The 23,194-nt window shown below is 44.1% G+C and overlaps 1 protein-coding gene across 6 annotated transcripts in view; it reads right to left on the bottom strand.

Moving 5' to 3' along the window:
* TET3 (tet methylcytosine dioxygenase 3) overlaps window positions 1–23,194 on the bottom strand; it is a 106,724-nt gene that overhangs the window by 30,888 nt on the left and 52,642 nt on the right. For all 6 annotated transcript variants that reach the window (XM_045446515.1, XM_045446516.1, XM_045446514.1 and 3 more), the window contains 2 exons: window positions 19,689–21,822; window positions 898–988 (listed from right to left, as the gene is read on the bottom strand). In XM_045446515.1, the coding sequence (XP_045302471.1) occupies window positions 898–988; window positions 19,689–21,822 (2,225 nt within the window). The remainder of the gene's footprint in view (window positions 1–897; window positions 989–19,688; window positions 21,823–23,194) is intronic.

Genomic DNA, 23,194 nt, shown 5'->3' with positions numbered 1-23,194 from the left:
TTTAATATCTGCTGTGGACCCACCCATAAAATTTAAAGTCTCTAGCTACACGAGCTGCTTAGAAAAACAAAACTGGGCTGTTATGTAAAAACCGTGTAGTCTTGAGTTTGAATTCTAAGTGTCAATGTAAACTCATGATGTATTTAATCACAATCAAGAACAAAAATAAAAAATCTACACATACATCTTAACTCTTTCTACTGAAACGGCCTAGAAATGATGAGCACACCTCGTACCAGAGTTTGTTTTCTGAAAACTTTTTCCCCCAATAAAAAGGACCAGGACTTCGTGGATAGACACAGAATGCGAGCCCAGATCATACAGTCGTACAAGGAATCGAGAAAGCTATGAGAGACTCCTGGGATGGTATCAGAACGACTCAGGACACACTGAATAGGCGCCTACTGGCCAAAGAGGAGACATTATATTCTTCCTAGTGGAGGTACAAAATAGCACCTATAAAGTAGTTTTGAAAAACAAGAAAGAAAGAAAAAATGATGTGATTTCCATGAAGTCTTTAGCTCTGACTGTGAACTTATAGGCCACAGAGAGGGCAGAAGAACATGACAATAGCACAGAAAAGCCAGCAGCAAAATTCAGACCTCAGGAAACACTATGGGACACAGAGTCATTTAACCAGACCTCATCAGTAAGAAAATATTTCAAGAGAGAGAGAAAAGCCGGGGAGGGGAAGATCTAGAGGGCAGACCAACAGACAGAGAGAGAAATCCAGAAGCACTGTGGGTGAGAATCCCATATTCAACCCTCCACAGTCCGGATATCCTGGCTTCCTTTCTGTGTGTGGTCTGGTCAAGGCAATGAAAACGAGAGGTGCTTCAATTCCATGCTCTACTAACAACTTGCCCAGCTCTCCTTGGACATTTGTGCGTCACTCACCGCTCCTCCATGAGTTCCCGGATAGAGGCTACCGTGGGGCCAGATCCCAGGTGAGTATAATATGGACCTTCATCTTTCTCCACTATTTGTTCTGCAGAAACACAGAGTAAACATTATTTGGAGGCATCAACTCATCAACATTAATTTAGCAAGTCAAACCACCAACAGGAAAACTAATGGGCACGTTACAAAGCAGGAAATTTGAGTGGCTTATAAATATGTGAAAATGTGTTCAACTCCATTAGGAATCATTAATACAAATTAAAATCACAGTGAAACACCATAACACACAGGGCATATTGGCAAAAACTGAAGCATCTGGTAAAATCAAGTGTCGTCAAGATTGTGGTGTAACCACTCTGCAATTCAGTTTACTACTCTGTGTGTTTAGACTGGGGTAGGCAAGGGATATACACAAAAGAATAAAAAATAATGACTCCAACAGATACTTGGATGCCAATTTCACAGCAGCATTATTCACAAGAGCCAAAAGGTGAAAACAACACAAAAGTCCATCGACAGACGGACAAAATTCGGGGTATCTACACAATGGAATATTACCCAACCAGAAAAAGGAATGAAGTTCTGATACATGCCACACCATGGATGAGCCTGGAAAGCATTACGGTGAAATAAGCCAGACACAAAAGGACAACTATTGCATAATTCCATTTAGATTAGATATCCAGAATAGGCAAGTTCATAGAGGTAAAAATTAGAGGTCACCAGGGGCTGGGAGGGGTGGAGAAGGAGGACTTATTGCCTCGTGGGTACCGAGTTTCTGTTTAGAGGGATGAAACAGTTTTGGAAACGGGTAGTGGTGACGGTTGTACAATATTGTGAGTGTAGTTAATGCCACTAAACCGTACACTTAAAAACAGTGTGCAAAAATGGCAAATTTTATGTTACGTACATTTTACCACAATTTAAAAAAAGAAAGGAATGAAGGACTGACACATGCTACCATGTAGATAAACCTCAAAAACGTTATGCTCAGTGAAAGAAGCCTCACATACTGTATGATCCCATGCATATGAAACCTCCAGAATGGGGGAAGCCACAGAAATAGAAAGCAGATTGACAGCTGCCGGAGGCTGGGAGGAGGGAAAGAACGTGTGAGTAACTGCTGAGTGAGTACGGGGTTTGGTTTTGGGGTGAAGAACTTGTTTTGGAACTAGACAGAGGTGGTGGTTGTCCACTGTAACTATACTAAATGCCACGCAACTGCTTACTTTAAAATAGTTCATTTTATATGACGCTCACTACAATTATTTTTAAAAAGAACAAATTATCGCTGCACACAACATGGATGAATTTTAAATGAATTTTTCTCAGTGAAAGAAACGCGACCCAAATGACTATGTAATAGTAGCTGTGGAAAGCAGTTTTGACGGGCTACTACAAGGCTAAAAACAAAAAGAACTTTCCACAAATACTGTACTATAGTTGGTAAGTTTGTTTTATGTCTAAAGAAAATACAACAACTAAATGCAACGTGGTATCCCACATTGGTCCTCGAATAGGAAAAGGACATCAGTGGAAACACTGACAAAATCCAAAGTCTGCAGTTAATAGTATTGTACCAACAGGAATGACTTATTTTTAAATGCACCGTGATCAATGTAAGACATTAGGGGCAGCTGGATAAAGGGTATACAGGAACTCTCTGTACCAATTCTGCAACTCTTCTATAAATGTAAAATTATCTCAAAATTAAAAGGTTTCAAAAAATAAAAAAACTAGGCAGCGCACCCCACTTTACTGATTCTGTCCTAGAAGAAATCTTACTTACATGCATCAAAACACAGGTACAAAGATTTTCAGAGCAACACTGTTTGCAATAGTCAAAACTGGAAACCTATAATCCAGCAACAGTGAATAAATACAATGTAGCACAGTCATGCAATGGGTTCTATCTAGCACTGAGAATCCACAACCTTCCACAACATGGTTGAATACCACAACATCACGGCAAGTGAAAGACACATACCAAAGAACAAAAGCAGTAAGATTACATTTAAATAATGTACAAAAACAGCCTCAACTAAACTATACTATTTAAAGGCCCACACAGAGGTGGTAAAATTACCAGGTTGAAATATGAGCTTGCAGACATTCAACGGTTTTTTATCTACAAACAATGGTGATTTTACATGGTTGTATAAAGAAACACAAGAAAATCATTGTCACAAGTTGAGAGAGTTGTTGCCTCTGGAGGGTGGAAGAGGAATGTGAACAGGGCCGGTGTACAGGGATCAAGGTTGTGATTACACCGACATTCACTTTATACATTTTCATTGAATTGTATATGAATGTTCTGCATACTTTCCACTATCATTCATGATTTTTTTAATGCAAAAAAAAAAAAAACAAAAACCTGTCACACCTATTTTATGCAGAACATTATGCTCAACTTTATGGGGGATTCAAGATGGGATAATAGGTGATGGCTGCCTTTCAAGAGTTTATGATCTACCTGGATAGATAAGATCCACACAGAAGAAGCTACCTAATGGCATTTCAAGTTAATGGGGAAAGATGAATTTTTCAGTGCATGATACTGACACAATTGGGGAAAAAGTCTGATCCACACTTAATACCTTACCCCAAAATACATCCCAAATAGTTGGAGGATTTTTTAAAAAATATATATATTTATTTACATTTGAGAAAGACAGTGCATGAGTGGGGGAGGGGCAGAGAGGTTGGAGACAGAATCTGAAGCAGGTGCCAGGCTCCGAGCTGTCAGCCTAGAGCCTGATGCGGGGCCGAACCCACAAGCAGCGAGATCGTGACCAGAGCCGAAGTCCGATGCTCAACTGACTGAGCCACCCAGGCGCCCCTAGTTGGAGGATTTAAATACAAAAAAAATTTAGACAATGCAAGTTCTGAAAGGAAAACAATGGGAGGTTTTTTTTTTTTTTTTTTTGGTAAGTTTTTATTTGAGAGAGAGAGAGAGAGAGAGAGAGAGAGAGAGAAAGAGAACAAGCGGGGGAGGGGCAGAGAGAAGGAGAGCCAGAATTCCAAGCAGGCTCTGTGCCATCAGCGAAAAGCCCGACGTGGGGCTCAAACTCACGAACCCATGAGATCATAACCTGAGCCAAGGTCAAGAGTCGGATGCCCAAGTGACTGCGCCACCCAGGCACCCCAATGGGAGAGTCTTTAAAAATAATCATGGAAATGGGAAGTCTTCTCAAAGTATAACAAGAAATTCTAAAGCTCCCTGCCCAAACCCTGATAAATTTAACTTAAAAAAAATTATAATAATAACTAACAAAAGTCAAGCTGAAAGACAAACAACACACTGAGGAGAAATATCTGGAATTCATACCAGATAAAAGGCTAATTTCCTTAATATATCAAGAGCTCCTGTAGCTGAATAAGGTCAGTAATTCAAGAAAAAAAATTAAAAAGGATAAAAAGGGAAATGCAAATGGCTCAAACACATGTAAAGCTACAATAAGATACCAGTTTTACCCTTCAGATGAGTTACCATCAATGTCTTGTGCTGATGAGGGTATAGGAAAACAGGCAGTTATGGAGAGTAATTTAGCAAAATATTAAAATAACAACCGCACATGAATCCATTTGACTCAGCAATTCCAAAGAATCTCAAGTCTTCTAAGAATTTGTTTCTGGAAATTTGGATATGTACACAATTATATGTATATTCATATATATGAATGAATTCATATATATGAATATATATATATGAATACTCACTGCATCTTTTGTAATGACAAAATCTGTGCAATGACAAAATGTTCCTCATGATACATTATGTATTCTAAACATATTATGGCATATCCATACAACGAACTACTGAGCACTATCAAAAGAAACCAGGCAGCTCCAGATTTACTGACAAAAAATGACCTCCAAGATATTTTAGGCGGGAAAAAAGAAAGCAAATTTCAATATTGCATGTATAACATACCATAGTTAGTATATACAGTCACACATACGTTAGTATATACGCACCACATGCAAGTAAAAACAGTGTAACGCACCACATGCAAGTAAAAACAGTGTAGTGCCCTACACTAAGTGTAAAGGCAAGTCTGTGAAAATGAGTTCAGGTGTGTTCCTGTCTTTAAAAACAAAGGGTGTGGAAGGCTTTCCGGTGATTATGAAGCTGGGGAGATCCTGGCCAGACTGAGGACGTCAGATCTCATTGAACCTTTCCCTGAAGCCCCTCAATAAAACGGTTTGATTCCTGCCCCCGCAAAAAAGGTTTGCAATGGTGTGTGCAGTCCCTGCGGATGAACTGATGGGACACGCCTACCTCTTGTGGCTGCCACTCGTGGAGTCTCTTCATCCCCTTCATGTCCTGGGTCAGGCTCTTGTCTAAATTATCCTACCCAATCCCACCAGTTAATACACCCAAAACAAAAGTCTGACCACACCACTTCCCACTGATGACTTGGCGTGAGACAAAAGAAAGAACCCAAATTCCAGAGCAGCGTCCACAAGGCCCCTCTGGAGCCGCCCGTGCACAGCGCTACAGCCTGCAGCGTTCCTGGCACACAACTGTGCCGCCCCTCCGTGTCTTTAACGTGCTTTCTCACTGACAACGGTGCCTTCCTTTATTTCTCTCTTTGGAAGAACTCTCCTCTTAAGGTCTAAATGCCACCTCTTCTGTGAAACTCCAGTGCACTTCTCAGGTCCGCTTTGCCTCTGGATTCCCAGAACACCTTGCATACAACGGAAATATCCAGGCATGTATCACAGCACATTTTTATCATTAGCATGGCACAGCAGAACGGACATGGATTTTGCAGACAGGCCTGGACAAATGTGACGAGTTACCTTCCCGGCCTCTAATACTCACGCCTTCAACTACACAGAGGGCTCCGTGCAGTATTTGGCGCATAATATGAATTCAATAGGCAGCTGCTGTCCAGACTCTGCCAAACAAATTGTGCGACCGTGGCCAAATTACACAACCCTTATGAGCCTTGAAAGCAGTTAAAATAATGTTCCTACATTATGGAGTTGTTAAAGATTAGATGAGATGTAGTCACCTAGTACTGTTCTCAACCGATCAATGCTTAAATGTTTCATGAATGAATGAATATTTTCAAGGAAAGGATTAAAAATGACTTGCTCCAAATATACACTATTTTGAACCATAAAACAGAGAGCATTACAGAAGGGAACATATGGAGTGTGGGGGTGGGGGGATACCAGGGGAGGGGAGGGAAAGAAAATGTAAGAATGTGGGTGCTGGAGGTAGTGGTCTGAAAGCTCTTTATAGGCACTAGGAGACTACATGGTATATAAAAAGTAGAACATAAGAATATGCCAGAACTTCTGGGCCCTATTCCAGTTTCTATTATCTGGAAAAAAGTCAAAGTAATGGACTGACTGCAGGATCTTCCACTGGAACTAGAACATAATGTAGCTTTTAGTGACTACCTTCTGCCCCAAATCAGAAAAGCTCAAAACTTACACAGTTAAAGGCAGAGAAAGATTTTCAAGGAGAAGATGCAAACTAAGTCTTGGCAGCTCCACCCTAGCAGCTATGAAAAAAGATAAAGATCCAAAACTGAGCCAACCTAGAAACTGGATGGTCGGTCAGGTTTCTCTGGGAAGGCCCTTAGAACACCAAGGGCAGACATAGCTCCAGGTACTAAACAAAAGCAAAATTATTCTTTCCCTTTTAGAGGTTCATAAGGCAGCCCAAGGAGCCTTTCGGAAGCATTTTCTTTTAATTATATCCTTTTTCCTGTTTTACATATATAAAAAACACATAAGATATATGTACAGATAGACTTTAAATTATAGAGACAAACAGATCCCTTTCCTGGATTATACCTCTATATCAGGGAGAAGATATTCTATGGAAAAAAACTAAACTTAAAATTAAGTATGCGTAGCTATAAAACTAGTATACATTTACAAACTTAATTATCCTTACATGTTTATATATCCATAAGGCTATATATCTCATTATATATATTTACATAAATATGAGAAAATACATCTCATTATATACACATATAGATAAATAGATAAATCTCGATATATCTTCTGTGTAGCAATGGGCTTATCCTCAGTTATGGTGGTGGGCAAGTGACAATACTTTGTCAGGTTGGGGGAATGTTCTGCAGAATGCAGTATATACAGTGAATCAGTGACCAATATGTGCTTCTGTTTTTTCATGGCAAAATAAGATTTATTAACCTTTTGGTTGTGTTTAATGCTATAAGCTTAAATTTAATACGTGAGTTTACCCTATTTTAGTTATAACCTATGTATGGTCTTCTGTCATTTTGTTTTCTGTGCTTGTATCCTTGGTTTTTTTCTTTCCTATCTTTTGTTATATGTTTTGTATTTTCTATTACTCCCCACCCCATACCCCTGGTAATTTGGAAAAATCTACAGTATGTCTTTAGTGATGCTAAATGTGCTTTTGCAGAGAAAGAAATTAGCACGCTTACAATTTTTCCCATCTCCTCCTTCATTTCATCTCCTGCTTTTTGTTGGTGTCCTTGTGAACATATTTCTTCCTCTCTATTATAAAAGAGATATTTAATATAAAATAATTTAAAGTATAAGTAAGTATATCACCTTCATTTTAGGAAAAAATTATCACACTTCTTTAAATTTAGACGTCACATTTGAATACATTTAGTGTTCACTACCCGCCCCTTCATAACACAGAACTTCCCCAATCTGTTACTCATCAGACTCATCTCTAGAAAATGTGAGTTCTTGCATATTCGGAAATGTTTCAATGAAGCTTTTATGTGTGAATGGCAACTTAACTGGGTATAGAATTCCTGGGTCAAACATTTATCTTAATATTCCGAGAACTGCAATGCGCATATCCAACAAAAAATGATATCCAGCATAAATAAAGAACCCCCAACAATCAATAAGAAAAAGAGAAACACAACAGAGAAACAGGCAAATGGCTTGAACAGGTATGAACAGGTATGAAAAGGTGCTTAAACTCATTAGTCATCAGGGAAACGCACATTAAAGCCACAACGAGATACACCTACCACAGTGACAGGAAGACTTAATACTGTTTGCTGGTGAGGATGTGGAGCACCAGCAGTAGGAGTTTACACTGTCACAACCACTTTGAAAAACGAATAGTACCAACTAGAGCCGAACATACACAATTTCAGTGTCATTAGGTATATACCCAACAGAAACATGTAAATGTATACGTGTACGTTCCGAGAGACATACAGAAGAATATCTTATATTGGCATGATTCATAATAACCCCCAAATTGGAAACAATCCGAATGATCATCAGTGGTCAAATGGATAACTGTAGCCTATTCATAAAACTGAGTAGCACGCAGCAATGAGCATGAACAGATCATAGGTACCTCTACACACACATACATAAACCTCATAAGCACGGCACTGAACAAAAAAGTCGTAACATAAAGGAATACATGCACACGTATTTATGGTAGATACCTATGAAATTCAAGAACATGCAAACTGATCAATGTGGTTTTAAAAGTTAGAAAAGTAGTTACCACCTTAGGACAGGGGTTGGCAAACTTTTTATGTTAAGGGTCAGATAGCAAACATTTAAGGCCCTGCGGGGCATGTAGTCTCTGTGGTAAGAGCTCATCTTTGCTGATGGAGTGAAAAGGCAGCAGCCGTAGATAATACATAAACAAATGAGCGTGGCTATGTTCCATTAAAGCTTATGGACAATGAAATTTGGGCTTCGTATAATTTGTCAGTCATGAAATATTCTTCTTTTGATATATTTTTTAGGCCATTTAAAAACATAAACATCATTTTTAGCTCACAGAGAAGAGCCAGATATGGTCTGCAGACCTAGTGTGCTTTCGAGAGTCGGGTGCAGGTGACTGGGTGTGGGGCCGCTGAGGGGCTGGAAAAACTCTGTTTCTTGACCTAGATGTGGTTACACAAGTACGTGCCTTTCATAACACTGAATTGTACACTTAAGGTTTATGTACCTTCCTATATGTGTTTCAATCAAAAGAATGTTTTTTAAAAGTATTTCTCGGGGCGCCTGGGTGGCGCGGTCGGTTAAGCGTCTGACTTCAGCTAGGTCACGATCTCGCGGTCCGTGAGTTCGAGCCCCGCGTCGGGCTCTGGGCTGATGGCTCAGAGCCTGGAGCCTGTTTCTGATTCTGTGTCTCCCTCTCTCTCTGCCCCTCCCCCGTTCATGCTCTGTCTCTCTCTGTCCCAAAAATAAATAAACCTTGAAAAAAAAAATTAAAAAAAAAAAAAAAGTATTTCTCTTAAGTTAAAAAAAAAAAAACTGAACATGTGTGACTAACTTAATTTGTCAGTTAATTTACTGGTAGGCTATTCTTCATTCTTGAAATTCAGGAAGTTCCTCAGGATCGTTATTTGTTGATTTTTATTCGTTTTCTTTCATTTCAGAAAAGTTTTCTATTCTTTGACTCTTGCCTTTGTTCAGTTTGTTCTAGGCTCTTCACCAGCGACTGCCAGTATTTCTGACAGAATGAATCTGTGTATAGAATCCCTCCCCCTGCCTCTCTTCCGTACCCCTTATCTCCCCACTCTACGATCATTCCTGTTTTCTTTTCCTGTTTTGGAGTGACCTCCAAGTCCCTCTTCCTCACGGATTTGCCCTTCCTGTAACTCTGATTCCACTTTTTCCAGCCTCTAGTGCAGCTGTGCGGGCTTTATGCAACAGCACACTTCTGGAATTTAATCCATACCTCTTGTGGCTTCTTTGTAACTCTATTCTAGCACCTCACCTTTCACCTCCTGTTTCAGAGAGAACATCTTTTTCAACTTCCTTGACAGTATATATCAGTTCTTCAAGTTTCTGTTTTTTCTAATGTAAGTTTTCATTCTAAATGTTATAATAATCCCTCCCCTTTTCCCATAGAATCTGAATGGGTTGCATGTTGGTTGCTTATTAATTCATCTTTCCGTGGAAAAAGTTCATCTCCAGGGTTTCTCCCCTTCGGCACTATAGTTTGGACTAGATAGCCCTGTGTTGTAATGCCCTGCATATCACTGTAGAATATTCAGCAGCATCCCTGGCCTCTACCCACTAGATGCCAGTAGCACCACACCGACTGTGACAGCAGAAACTTTCCGTGCATTGCCAAATGTCCCCTGGGGAGAAGAGGGGCAAAACAGCCCCTCGTTGAAAGCCACTGGTCTACTCATTTGCCCCAAAAGAGAATGAGTAGAACCTCCTTATTGGACACTGCTCAAATTCTTCTTACACTTTAAGCTAGAGAACTGGATGCTGTAAAGGTTTCAGTTATTAGTTCAAAAGTTCAACAGCCTGAAGGGGGATGGGAAGAATTGGGGCTGGCTGTTGACTGTCGCAACTGGGAAATTTCATCTCTAGGCACTCGGTTGTTGGGACCAACGCCTCTAAATATACACCTATTTTGTGTGTTGAGGGCTGGGTCATGCTCTGTCTTGATGCTAGGATTTTGGTTCTTTTCCTCATATGGGAGTAAGCTGGTCACTCTGATAAGACATCAAGTTAAAATAAAGCCCCACAGATTGCAGGATTTTTGTTTGGTGGTTCAGCAAATATTTCTCTGTGCACAATGGCCTTTGTTTGGTGCTGCTGGCCCTCAGCTACAAAGCTGGCTCCTAGGATATGGCTTCCAGTCTCTCTGGCCAACTGTCCTCACCCCATACCTCATCCCCATCAGAAGCTGGAATAGGCAGGGAAAAGGGGCTGGTTTGCATCCCCCACTTTCCAGAATGTCTTCTAGATGGATGGTTTCCAGCCCATCTCTCCAAGCTTCAGGGTCCCTCTGAGACTCCTTCAGTGTTTCTCCCAACAGTGGGGGTCGTATACATCATATCATCCTTTATTTTAATTCAACTGATCTATCTATCTTTCTTTCTTTCTTTCTTTCTTTCTTTCTTTCTTTCTTTCTTTCTTTCTTTCTTTCTTTCTAGCATTTATTTATTGTTGAGAGACAGAGAGGGACATAGCATGAGGGGGGAGGGGCAGAGAGAGAGGGAGACACAGAATCTGATGCAGGCTCCAGGCTCTGAGCTGTCAGCACAGAACCCGATGCGGGGCTTTGAACCCACGAACCACGAGATCATGACCTGAGCTGAAGTCGGATGCTTAACTGACTGAGCCACCCAGGAGCCCCCTTAAATTCAACTGATCTTAAGCTAGCAGACAGCCCCTGGAATTCATGGTTTAAGATTGGGGCTATTTCCAAACTTCAGTTGACGAATTTTCTCTTCTGTTTTTGTCATTCCTTTCACCAGGTTTCAGGAAAGGGTTATTTTGCTACCTTGCTTTAAGTCATTAATTCTCCTTTTAGTCTCCAACACCGGAGTAGGGTCTTCCTCCTCTACAGAGGTAGAGCAGGGAAACAGCTCAACTCTCCTTAAAGAGAAATCTGTTTTAGGTCTCATTTTGAGCAGTTGGAGCAGAAAGAAGTGAATTTTTTTCCCTAAAATACATGGTAGGAGCTCAGGAGAGAAAAATCCAATTTTTGAGAAAATGTTGGTTATGTGGCTCCAGGTGCTTTTCTCTGCCCTATGCACTTAATTTTACACTCATTAAGATAGAAAAATATGCTCTGTTCCACTTGTGTACTAGGCTAGGGAAAAAATGAAATGTATCCTTTCTGCTATCTGCAAGAGATACTAAACACAAGAAACTACTCATGACTGCCTAACAGAAAGAAGGATCCTTAATTTCTAAATGAACCTCCCATCTTCCTGGGTCAAGGCATTTCTTCTCTTTATGCCATTGATAGAGACGATAACTGGTATAATTAATGCATAGGTGTCAAGATCACACAAAAGGTTTATGTACTGGTCTTCTTTTTCCAAACAATCCTATATAAATGGCTCAGTTTCCTGTATCAATTTCAGTGTACTTCAAGCTGACCAGATTAAGCTTATAGAACTAATTAGATTCTATTTCCATAACAGTCAATAACCAACTGCTAGCTCATTGCTTCCTGGCAGCCATAAATCCACACAGTGGGCAGGCAGATGGTTGGGCCCTACCCTGGATTAGGTGTGCTAGATGAATTTTTTGTTTTGTTTTGTTTTGTTTTGTTTTGTTTTTAAACTAAAATCACAGGTCAGGCTGCCTGCAGGCAGCATGCCAGGCCTGCTGGTTATAGACACAAATACCTTTATAACATGGATACACTCACTGATGACAAAGATTAAAGGGAAGGAGATCGTGCCTAAACCCATCTGACGTCTTTGTAGAGTTTAAATATGGAAGTAGAATAAGGTTGACCAGTTAACCAAAAAATATGAAGAGCACTTACCACAGTGCTCAGCACTAGTCTGAATGTTTTAGAAATACAACATTCAGTCCCTGATCCTAAGGAACCTGGGATTTAACTGATGAGACTAGTGCACATATAATAACACATCATGGGGGCGCCTGGCTAGCTCAGTCGGTTGAGTGTCCGACTTCGGCCTAGATCATGATCCTGCGTTTTGTGGGTTTGAGCCCCGTGTCAGGCTCTGTGCTGACAGCCCGAAGCCTGCTTCAGACTCTCTGTCTCCCTGTCTCTCTGCCCCTCCCCTGCTTGCAGTCTGTCTCCCAAAAGTAAATAAATATTTAAAAAAAACACACACACATCATGGAAGACAAAGAAGAATTCAGCATTAAATCCTGGGTTCTTAGCCCTCCCAACCTCCCAAACTATATGCTGGTCCTTTAAGCTTCCCTTTCCTCAATTTCCTCCCACCTCTCTTTCACACCTCCTTCACAGTCTCCTATTTGAGACCCTCTAAACGCTAGTATCCTCCCTTCGCACGCCTCTTCTCAATCTATACATTTAACCTGGTGAAATGATCATAATTGAAACTTCAACTGCCATCAGTTTGCTCTAGAACCTCCAACTCACAGACCCACATGGATGCACACCTTCAGACCCCATAGACATCTCAAAGGCTGGATGTCCAAACGTGCTTCCTTCCCAGTATTTTGATTCTTGGTGAATGGCACCACCATCTACTCAGCAACTTCAGGAATCACCTGTGGCTGTTTTTTTCTTCCTTACTCTTTTTTTGTTTTGTTTTAAACAGGTACTATTTCTTTTTTTAATGTTTGTTTATTTTGAGAGAGAAGGAGAGCATGAGCAGGGGAGGGGCAGAGAGAGGGAGAGACAGAATTCCCAAGCAGGCTCCATGTTATCAACCCACGGCCTGATGCGGGGCTCGTACCCACAAACTGTGTGATTACGACCTGAGCTGAAACCAAGAGTTGGACACTCAACTGACTGAGCAACCCAGGAGCCCCTCTTCTTCCTTACTTACAGCCAACCATTAGTTCTTTTTCCTAATCTTACTCTTATCCACCCACTCCTCTCCTCCCTCCTACTCAATGTCATTCTCTGAGTTCAGGCACTGATTATTTCTTGCCTGAACCACACCTGAGCTTGCAAACTGGTTTCTCTACTTTTGGTATCGTCTCTTCTTCCCCTGAACTCCCCCCTCTCTGGCCACTCCCAATCTTTCATCCAATATAACAACTACTTGTATTTCCCCATGTCTTCTCATCTCTACATCTTCATGTGGTTTTTCATGTATTTTTCATCTCCATAATCTTCATGTCCCCTTGCCTGGAACACTCTACCTTCTTCCTATTAATCCATTAAACTTCCACTTATCCTTTAAAACTCAGATCAAACATCACCTCCTCCAGGAACTTCTTTCTGATACTCACCTACCCAAAGTCATATTCTCCACCTTTATGCTGGGATCCGAATATTCCGCTGTCTAAAAAAAATACTTAAAACACATACAATTCCTCTTTATCTCCAACTGAGTGGGGGAAGAGGGAGATACTTTCTCATAAAAACTATAGGAAATAGACTTTCCATTACTGCAAACAGAGGTAAGTCTCTGTGTCCCCCATTCAGAACTATGGTCTGTATTGAAGCACCCAGTGGACACTGCTACCAACCACATTTTCTGGACAACACTCCCCCCACCCCACCCAGACTCTCACCATGCTCTAGGCAAAAGGAGAGGTTTTTTCTTGTATTGGCCTTTGGCTACTCCTTTAGGTCAGGTGATCAATTGGATAAAAATACAGCATTTCTGTGAAGGCGACTCCTACCATCTAACTCCTAATCTGCTTCTCCTACAGTTTGATGTCTCTAGCTGTCTGTGGGATGCTCCTCAGAGAAATCAGGACAAGGTTCAAAAGTTAACACAAGGGGCGCCTGGGTGGCTCAGTCGGTTAAGCGTCCGACTTCGGCTAAGGTCATGATCTCACGGCTCGTGAGTTCGAGCCCCGCGTCGGGCTCTGTGCTGACAGCTCAGAGCCTGGAGCTTGTTTCAGATTCTGTGTCTCCCTGTCTCTCTCTGACCCTCCCCTGTTCATCCTCTGTCTCTCTCTGTCTCAAAAGTAAATAAATGTTAAAAAAAAAAAAAAAAAGTTAACACAAACCAGTTTCCTTAACCATGAAATGATGAGCAGGTGATCTCCAAGGATGCATTCCCACTAAAAAGTCACCTGAACTCATTCCCTGTCCTAAACTGGCTCTTGTGAATTTCCCCATTTCTAGGGATAGATAAAATACATAGAGCCTAGTTATTGCAGCTCACTAGCTTGTGACAGTGATATTACAGGATGGTTAAGGGGATCTCAAATGTGTGTCTCAAGATATTAGAAATGTATCAATACTCTCTTCCTCCAATAATTCAATATAGAACTTCAACTTGTGATAAGATTCCCCAAACCTTTACATACCACACTACCTTCTGGAGGAAGGCATTTCCTTTCACATATTCTAAATTTATTTCTTTGAAGCTTCAAGGGGTGCCTTTAATTCTAGTATTTCAAGATTTGGAGAATAAGTCCATACGAAGGCCATCCATATCTTCAGAAACTCATAGTCTGTATACAAGGGAAAAACAATGCTCTTGGTGTTTGGGTTTTTGGTTATCCAGTAAAGCCTATATTGGCCAAAACTGCCGATTTGGCATACATCACCACATTGAATATTAAGTTTCTTTTGCTATGCTATAAAACCTTTCTATGCTTTTATAAAGTTGTTTGTTATTAGTGCATAATGGCATCTCCAAACTTCACCGTCACTTCCATGGAAAATTCTTCCTTATACTGACCTGCTCTGCACCTACCTACCACAGTTGAGGGGATGAGTTTCTGGAATATGAGATGGTTCCCATCTGACATCAATCCCAGAGTGAGCAGCCTTTATTCCTAACCCTTGTCCTGAGCCCGAGTTCACAGAGACAAATTCTGCCATACTGGCTGATGGAAGCAACAGTCCAGACATGGGGCCTCCAGATACTTCTGGAAAACAGGATGGCTTTCCCTAGCATGAACCCCCAGCACCAAGAAACTGTTTCTAAGTGAATCCCTTCTTCTTTGCCCCTCTTCACACCTAATACCACTATTTTACTTAGGACTCATTTCTCAATTAAACAATTTAAGAGTCCAACTGCCTAGGTTCAAATCTCACTTTTACCATGTGCTAGATGTGGACCTGGGTAAATTGCTGAATCTGAGTTTGTTTCCTTCGTCATTAAGATGGAACTACTGAGAGTACCCCTTCATATAGATACTATTAGGATGAAATGACTAACTGTAAAGTACTTGGCACGGTGCCTGGAATAGAGCAAGTGTTTCATGAATATTATTATTACTATTACCATTACTACTACTATTATTATTATTATTATTATTATTATTATTATTATTATTATTCTCAATAGCTTCCTAACCAGTTTTCTGCCACAGGCTATTACCCTTCACCAATCTATCTTCCAAGCTACTTCCAGGATACGCTGTCAAAACATTTCTTGATTATAAAATGCATATTTTATTATAGAAAGCTCAGAAAACATATAAGGGAAAATCAGCCACTGTCTGACCACAGAGACAACCACTAGTGATGTATTTCCTTCCATTCTTTTTCTTTTTCCTTTTTTTTTCTTCAAATGTTTTTATTTGAGAGACAGTGCGCACGCGCGTGCGCGTGAACACAGTGAGTAGGGGAGGGGCAGAGAGACTGGGAGACACAGAATCCAAAGCAAGCTCCAGGCTCCGAGCTGTCAGTGCAGAGCCCAACGCGGGGCTCAAACCCATGAACCATGAGATCATGACCTGAGCTGAAGTCGGTCGCTTGACTAAGCCACCCAGGTGCCCCCCACCTTTTTTTTTTTTATGTAGGTGAGATGATCATTTATGTACCATTTAGGTGTGTACGTTGTTTCCAACTAAGCATTACCCCATAATTTAACATTTAACACCACGAGGTAGGTTTGGTTCTAATTCTCTGTTTAGGATGAGATGCAGATAAAACACGAACCAGAACAATAAATGACTGGTGGTAGGACTCTCCACTCCCCTTATCTCTCGCCCACTGCCCCGCCTTCCGGGCTGAGAGGCAACAGCTGCTGGCATGGCTACTGCCTGGTGTCTGTGATGCTGACACTCTCCTCCCTGCTCCTCTGCTCTCCAGCTTCAAGCTGAGACTTGTCCTCTCTAATGGAATGTGGAGCCCTGAGGGTTCAGGTCCACCCCTGTGCTACCAGCCTGCCAGCTTGCCTGCCAGCCTGCTCTGTTGCCCCGAACACGGTGCTCACACACGCCTGGGACTTCAGTGGCCACCGTCTCCCCTCTCCCCATCGGTGTTCACTACGTGTTTCAAAACCCAGCCTGGAACAAGAGTTTCCAAAAGAAAACACGACCCTCCCTAACAACAACCAAGCCCGGGGTTTCGGAGCGCTCTTGGCTCTTACCGTTTAGCCACATCCATTATGACTGCACAGGCACTGGGCCAACAGCTGTTGAATGGGTGACTGAATATCTTATTGTTTCTGTTGTCTCTTCAAGCAGACCACAGAGTCCTTCAGAGAGGAACCATGTCTCCTAATTTTTATCCTTAACGGTAGTTAGTACAGAACTAGTAATCAACAAATGACTGATGAATAAAGTAATAGCCAATACTTTTCTTCCTTTGTAATACGTATATTTTTACTTCTTTCTCTTGCCTTACTGCACTCAACAGGCTCGGTGACAGCTAACACTCTTATAGTGTTTACAACGTGCCAGACACAGTTCTAAGTGCTTTATACATTTCAACTAATTTAAACCTTCCAACAGCCCTGGTGAGGGGATACTATTATCTTTTTATTTTGTGCACGAGGAAGTGATGGAGTTAGAATTCAAATTTCTTTATTTTTTTAAATTTTTTTTTAATGTTTATTTATTTTTGAGACAGAGAGAGACAGAGCATGAACGGGGGAGCGTCAGAGAGAAAGGGAGACACAGAATCTGAAACAGGCTCCAGGCTCTGAGCTGTCAGCACAGAGCCTGATGCGGGGCTCGAACTCACGGACCGTGAGATCATGACTTGAGCCGAAGTTGGACGGACGCTTAACCGACTGAGCCACCCAGGCGCCCCAGAATTCAAATTTAAAAAACTAGTTTGATCAAGGGCACCTGGGTGGCTCACTCGGTTAGGCATCTGACCAGCTCAGGTAATGATCTCATGGTCAGTGAGTTCGAGTCCCACATCGCGTGAGCTCCAGCCCTGCTTCAGGTGAGCCCCACTTCTCTCTCTCTCCCTCCCTGCCCCTCGTAGGATTCTCTCTCTCTCTCTCCCTCTCTCTCTCTGCCCTTTGTTCACTTACACCCTCTCTCAAAAAAAAAACAAAAAAAACCCCCCAAAAACTAGTTCGATCAAATATCACATCCATATAATTGAATTCAACAAAATATTTCTTTTTAAAATATTTTTTTAATTTATTTTTGAGAGACAGAGAGGGAGAGAGCGAGCACCCAAAGAAGCTAGGGAGGGGCAAAGAGAGAGAGGGGAAACACAGAATCTGAATCAGGCTCAGAGCCTGACGTGGGGCTTGAACGCCCTAACCATGAGATCGTGACGTGAGCCAAAGTCAGACACTTAACCAACTGAGCCACCTAGACGCCCCAACAATATATGCACATAGATATATTACCAATTAATATATATTTTTTTTAATGTTTATTTTTGAGAGAGAGAGAGAGAGAGAGAACGCGCGAGCAAGCATGAGTGGGGGAGGGGCAGAGAGCGAGGGAGACACAGAATCTGAAGCAGGCTCCAGGCTCTGAGCTGTCAGCACAGAGCCCAACGCGGGGCTCGAACTCGGGAACGGCGAGGTCATGACGAAGGCCGAAGACAGACACTTAACCAACTGAGCCACCCAGGTGCCCCTTAATATGTTTAGTAAGGACCAACTATGGCCTAAGCATTATGTAAGGTTATGTCCTACTCTGCAGAGGAAGAAATACCTAACAATGTACTAAGTATCAGGCAGGTGGGACAGATACACACCAAGGCAAAGAAAGAAAAGGGCAAAGGGAAGGGCCCAATTCCTATGATCAGAACAAGCCTCTCCAAAATGTTGAGAAATAAGGAGGCCCCCAAAGGCCTCTCATCATTAAGATCCAAGAATGAACAGGGTTAGCCGTCGACGGGACCACAACCCCAAAACATGTCTGTGAGCATCTGGCAGGACCCTCCACTTCTGTGCACTCTCAGACAGAAATATGGGGGCCAACTTGCCCTTGTTCCCCAAGTGATTCCTTATCTGTAGTCCAGGAGTCTGGGGTAGCTGGAGTGGGCAGGACAGCCCAGCTCCTCCTTCCTGACAAGGGCACAGCATCCCAACTAGTCACACAATTGACCTAATATTAATTTATTTTAATACGCAGAGAACACAGACTTTTTGTAAGACTTGTTTTGTGTATCATAAAATCACAAGAATTTCAACATGCTCCTCGCCAGCATCCATGTGCTTTTTGAGCAACACCTGAAACACATCTTTTACGGAACGCTTCATAAATAGCAGAGTCACAGCCTAGCATAGACCTGGGGCTTCCTGATATGTCACTGACCTTCCGAGACAGAAACTCCCAGGAGCGGTCCTCGTAGCCTTCGCTGTGTTTTCACTGGAAGGCAAGGCTCAGAAATGGACCAATTCCTCAGTGCTCTTACTCATAAGGCCTCAGCCACCACCTGATGCTAACTATGTCCAAACCCACAGCTCAGAGCTCTAGGCTTTCAGCCTACCCAAACTCATCCCTCCTCCAAATATGTTTTTGGGGACCAGCACCACCAAGGTAGAGACCTGAGCTGTCCTAACCCCATACGTCCTCCTCCTGAGAGGCCCTCCACCCACCCGCTCTCTCAGTCAGGCCATTGTTATTTCTTGTTTGGCTCGTGACACCTTTCTTATAGGTTCCCCCACCAGGCAGGCTTTCCTCTCCACCACAAGCCAGAAAAGTCTTTCAGAAGCACAAAGTGACAGATCATTACTTGCTTTAAAACCCTCAGGAGGTCACTATTACCTATAAGATCAAGTCAGACTCCTGACCTCAGCTCATTATGCTGTGCAAGATCTGGCCCCTGGCTGCATCTCAGGCTACCTTTTGTTTCTACCCACATGTACTCCTCTCCTTTTGCTCCCCCTAGAACAAGAGCAGTCCAAATAAGCCCCACCCCCTCACAGCCACTAAGCTTAGGCCTCAACACACAAGGACCACCACCTCCTCTACGATGCCTTTGCCTCCATCTGGGCGACAAAGCGCCCATGTCCACCTCCACTGACATGCCCCATCACTGTCTGTTTCTTTCAATGTCGTCGCCCATGTCCACCTCCACTGACATGCCCCATCACTGTCTGTTTCTTTCAATGTCTTTTCCACTAGCGTGTGAGCTCTTTTCTGTGTCCCCAGCCCTCAAGAGAATGACTCGCACACAGTAAACGTTTGCCAAACAACAGAATGAGCCCACCAGGCTTCGCCTTTCCCTGACACCCAGGTGGACTTACCGACACAATCGCAGGTGGGGAACTCAGCCTGGGCTCTCTTTGCAGGTGTGTCCAGCAGACTCTTGGTGGGTGTGTCCAGGTACTTAAGAGGTGACTCCAGGAAGCCACTGAGGGTGGGTGTGAGTGGGTTCTCGGCCTTGGTGGGTGTGGTCTCCTGGCCTCCCTCCTCTGAATGGAAGCAGGTGGTTGAGAGCACAGTCACAGCCCCCGAAGACTCAATCTTGATTTGCTTGGGGGAACGGGTAGAAAAAGGACTCTCGGGGGCTGGGAGACATGTTGGCTGGTTCTCGGGGTCCTGAATGGGCACAGATGGGGGGCCAGGAAGCCCAAAGCTATCCCCGAATTCAGCTTCAAACTGCCGGATGAGCTCTTCCAGCTTGTCATCGGCAGGGGGAAGAGGGCCGGCGGAGCCCGGCTGCAGGGTCACCATGGGGCTAGGGGACCTCATTTCCTGAGTAGGGGGCAGCAGGCTGTCCCCGGAGGGACTAGGTGCAAATAGCGCAAGAGAAGGTTCTGGGGGCAAGGGGACAGCAGAGCCCTGTGAAGCTGGGACAGGGGCAGGTGGATGTGCCTGCGCATCCTCAGAGGCTGGGGACCTCAGCCCTTCCAGGACAATTTGCCGCAGAGGCGGGAAGAGAGGCTGTGCTTCCCGTGGCCTGGACTTCTTGATCTGAATGGGCTTCCGGACACTGGGCTTGATCCCAAGGGCGGCTTTCTCGGTTCCCACGAGACCTCCAGCTGGTGCCAGGGGCTTCTTCTTCTTCTCCTTGGGTTGTCTGTCTGGAGGCCGTGGGGCAGGTGAACTTGGTGGGGCCCACCAGCCCGGAGCGGGAGGCTCCGTGGGAGGGGGGAAGGAGCCATCGTGGGCCTGGTCCAGGAAAAGAGTGCGCTTATGGTGAAGGTGCTGCTGCAGGGCGGTCTGGGCCTTCTGGTGGGTGTCGGGCTCTGCGGGTGCGGCGGGAGCCTCCCTCTGGAGCATGGGGGATGGGGACGGGGCTGGGGAGGAAGAGGGCACCTCCACCTTGACCTTGGGCTTGGTGGGCAGGGCCTCAGGCCGCTTGAATACTGACTGGATGTAATCACTGGCGCTGCCCAACAACTGCTCCAGTTCAGCCATGGGGTCAGGGCTTGGGCGGGGCATGGGCCAAGAGCTCCGTGGAGTTGCTGGTGGGGTATCAGTGCCCCAGGCTTCAGGAAACTCTGTCCTAGGAGTTGCTGGAGGGAAGGCAGGGCTATCAGGAGCAAAGGACGCGTGCTCTTCAGCGGGGACCACAGGCCACGAGGGGGCCCGGAGGTAGGACTGGGGAGACCGGAAAGGGGCAGGAGGGGACAAGGCCTCAGGGAGGGGGCAAGAAGCCTGGGAGGAGGAGTGGGAAGGCTGAGGGAGGGCAGAGGAGAGCTGTGTGAGGGCCTCAATGGCGATGGCTGTCTGCAGGCTGATGTTCTTTTCCTTGGCGATGCTCAGGGCACTCTGGGACAGGGGCAGGCCCTCTGGGGGAGGTATCTGGGGAACCTCAGAGCTGAGGAGTGGCCTGGTGCTGGGTGCTGGGAGGCCAGCCTCACCAGAAGGTAGAGTCCCTGGGAGCCTGGGCCGCTCTTCCCCTCCCTCCACGACCACAGACTTGATCTTCCCCTCCAGCCACTCGAGGTAGTCAGGGCATTCTGGGCCATCGCAGTTGCAGTTGGGCGGTTTCATGCCATGCCGAGCGAGGGCCAGGGCCGTCTGCAGTGTGTCCAGGTCTTCGCTGCCAGCAGAGCAGCCCTCGGGCCCTGACCGGGGTCCCCTGCTGTTGTTCCCAGCCTCGCGACTCATCTCACGGTTGAAGGTTTCATAAAGCCGGGTGCTAAGGGCCCCATAAGAGGACACAGCTTCGGCCACAGCCGAAAAGGCCACCAGATCGTGGGCATCTTCCAGGCGAGCAGTGTGAGCTGGGCCTGGGGCAGCGTCCCAGTCGGGTTTCTGGTCTACTCGCCAAGGACCCCCAGTCCCCAGCAGACTGGGTCCAGCGGGTTCTCTAGCACCATTGACCGGCACCCCTGAGGCGCTTAGCTGCCGTGAGTCCCCATGGTACACTGGCCCTGAGTCCATCTGACCTGGAACAGGTCCATCAACTGGGCTGAGCTCTGAGCCTGTCTGAAGAAAGAAAGAGAGAGAGAAAAAGAGGAAAAAGGTGAGCCATAATATTAGAAACGCACTGTCCTGCTTCACACCATTCAGATGCACACCTCAACCCTGCTTTTCTTGCAAACTCTGTCTCTGATACAGCTTGAACCTGAACTCATCTTCATGTCTCCTTTCCCAGCTAGCTGCACCAACAAAAATGAAAGGTAGGTCTTTAAAAGGTCCTAATCCAGAATTCTGAATTCTGTCGCTCACATCCTTTTAGAGCCTAAGATCAATCACACTGACAAGGCTCCCCAGAAACCAAGCATTTATTAAGGAGTTCCCAAAAAGATCATTAACTCTCAATAACCAAAGTGATACCAGGACTACACTGATTTTGGTTTTTGTCAAGAGAAAGCTAACCAAGCACACCAGCTAGCAATATGCCATAAGTGTGCAGTGTGTGTGTGTACAGGGAGGGAGCGAGCAGCCTTTATGAACAAATGCAGCCTGGACAAGGGGTCAGCCACAGCTTTTCAGTGGGAAGGAACCCACAGTATTTTTTCTCTGCCTGTTGCTGTCCTCACTTAAGCCCTGGCTGAGCTCTGAGAGCTGGTGACAGATGACATTCCCACTCCCAGCCCCAGCCAGGCCCAAGGGAAACACTGATGATTGGACACTGCGTGCGCTTAGCACCTCTTGCAGAGCCGGTCATGCCAGTAACAAGCAAGTTGCTATTTGGATGAAGATCCAGGCCTCTTCCCAAACCCAAAACCACCCCTATACACCTGATACCCAGCAAAGCACACAGAAGGGGGAGGGCATAAAAAGGAAGGAGCCAGGTGGCCCAGCCCAGCAACTTAAAAGCTGATACAAAAATGTGGAATTCAGTTTGCAGAATTCATCCCTCCAGAAAGGAAAGTTCTTCCTTACAATAGAATGCCAACAAAAAAATGTAGGAGGGATGATGGATTTGGGAAGTCCTCAGTGGATGCTACAATTAGCAGGTGAAAGCTTGATGGGGCACAGGATATATACATGGTCTCAAAGTATTTCCTCAAAAATCACTGAGTTATAATAGTAAAGAGAAATCTGGCAGACATCACCTTAACCGAATGATCAAAGTTATCATCACCAATATTGCAACCAACATCATGAGATTCTTGATATGATACACTGATAAGGTTATAACATCACTCACACAGAACTCCAGCCAAAATGTACAACCTGAATCTAATTATGAGGAAACATCAAATAAATCCAAATTGGAGAGCATTCGAGATAGCACCTGGATTGTTTTCTTCAAAAATTTCAAAGACAAGAAAGACAAACATCTCTGCAAACATCTTCAGCTTACTGAAGACACAGGATGGTGAAATGCATGCTCATGGGTCAGATCTTG

Source organism: Leopardus geoffroyi, chromosome A3 (assembly GCF_018350155.1).
Source record: "Leopardus geoffroyi isolate Oge1 chromosome A3, O.geoffroyi_Oge1_pat1.0, whole genome shotgun sequence".
Taxonomy (NCBI): Eukaryota; Metazoa; Chordata; class Mammalia; order Carnivora; family Felidae; genus Leopardus; species Leopardus geoffroyi.
The sequence above is the reverse complement of the archived record's forward strand: the minus strand, read 5'-3'. Positions and strand labels throughout refer to the sequence as shown.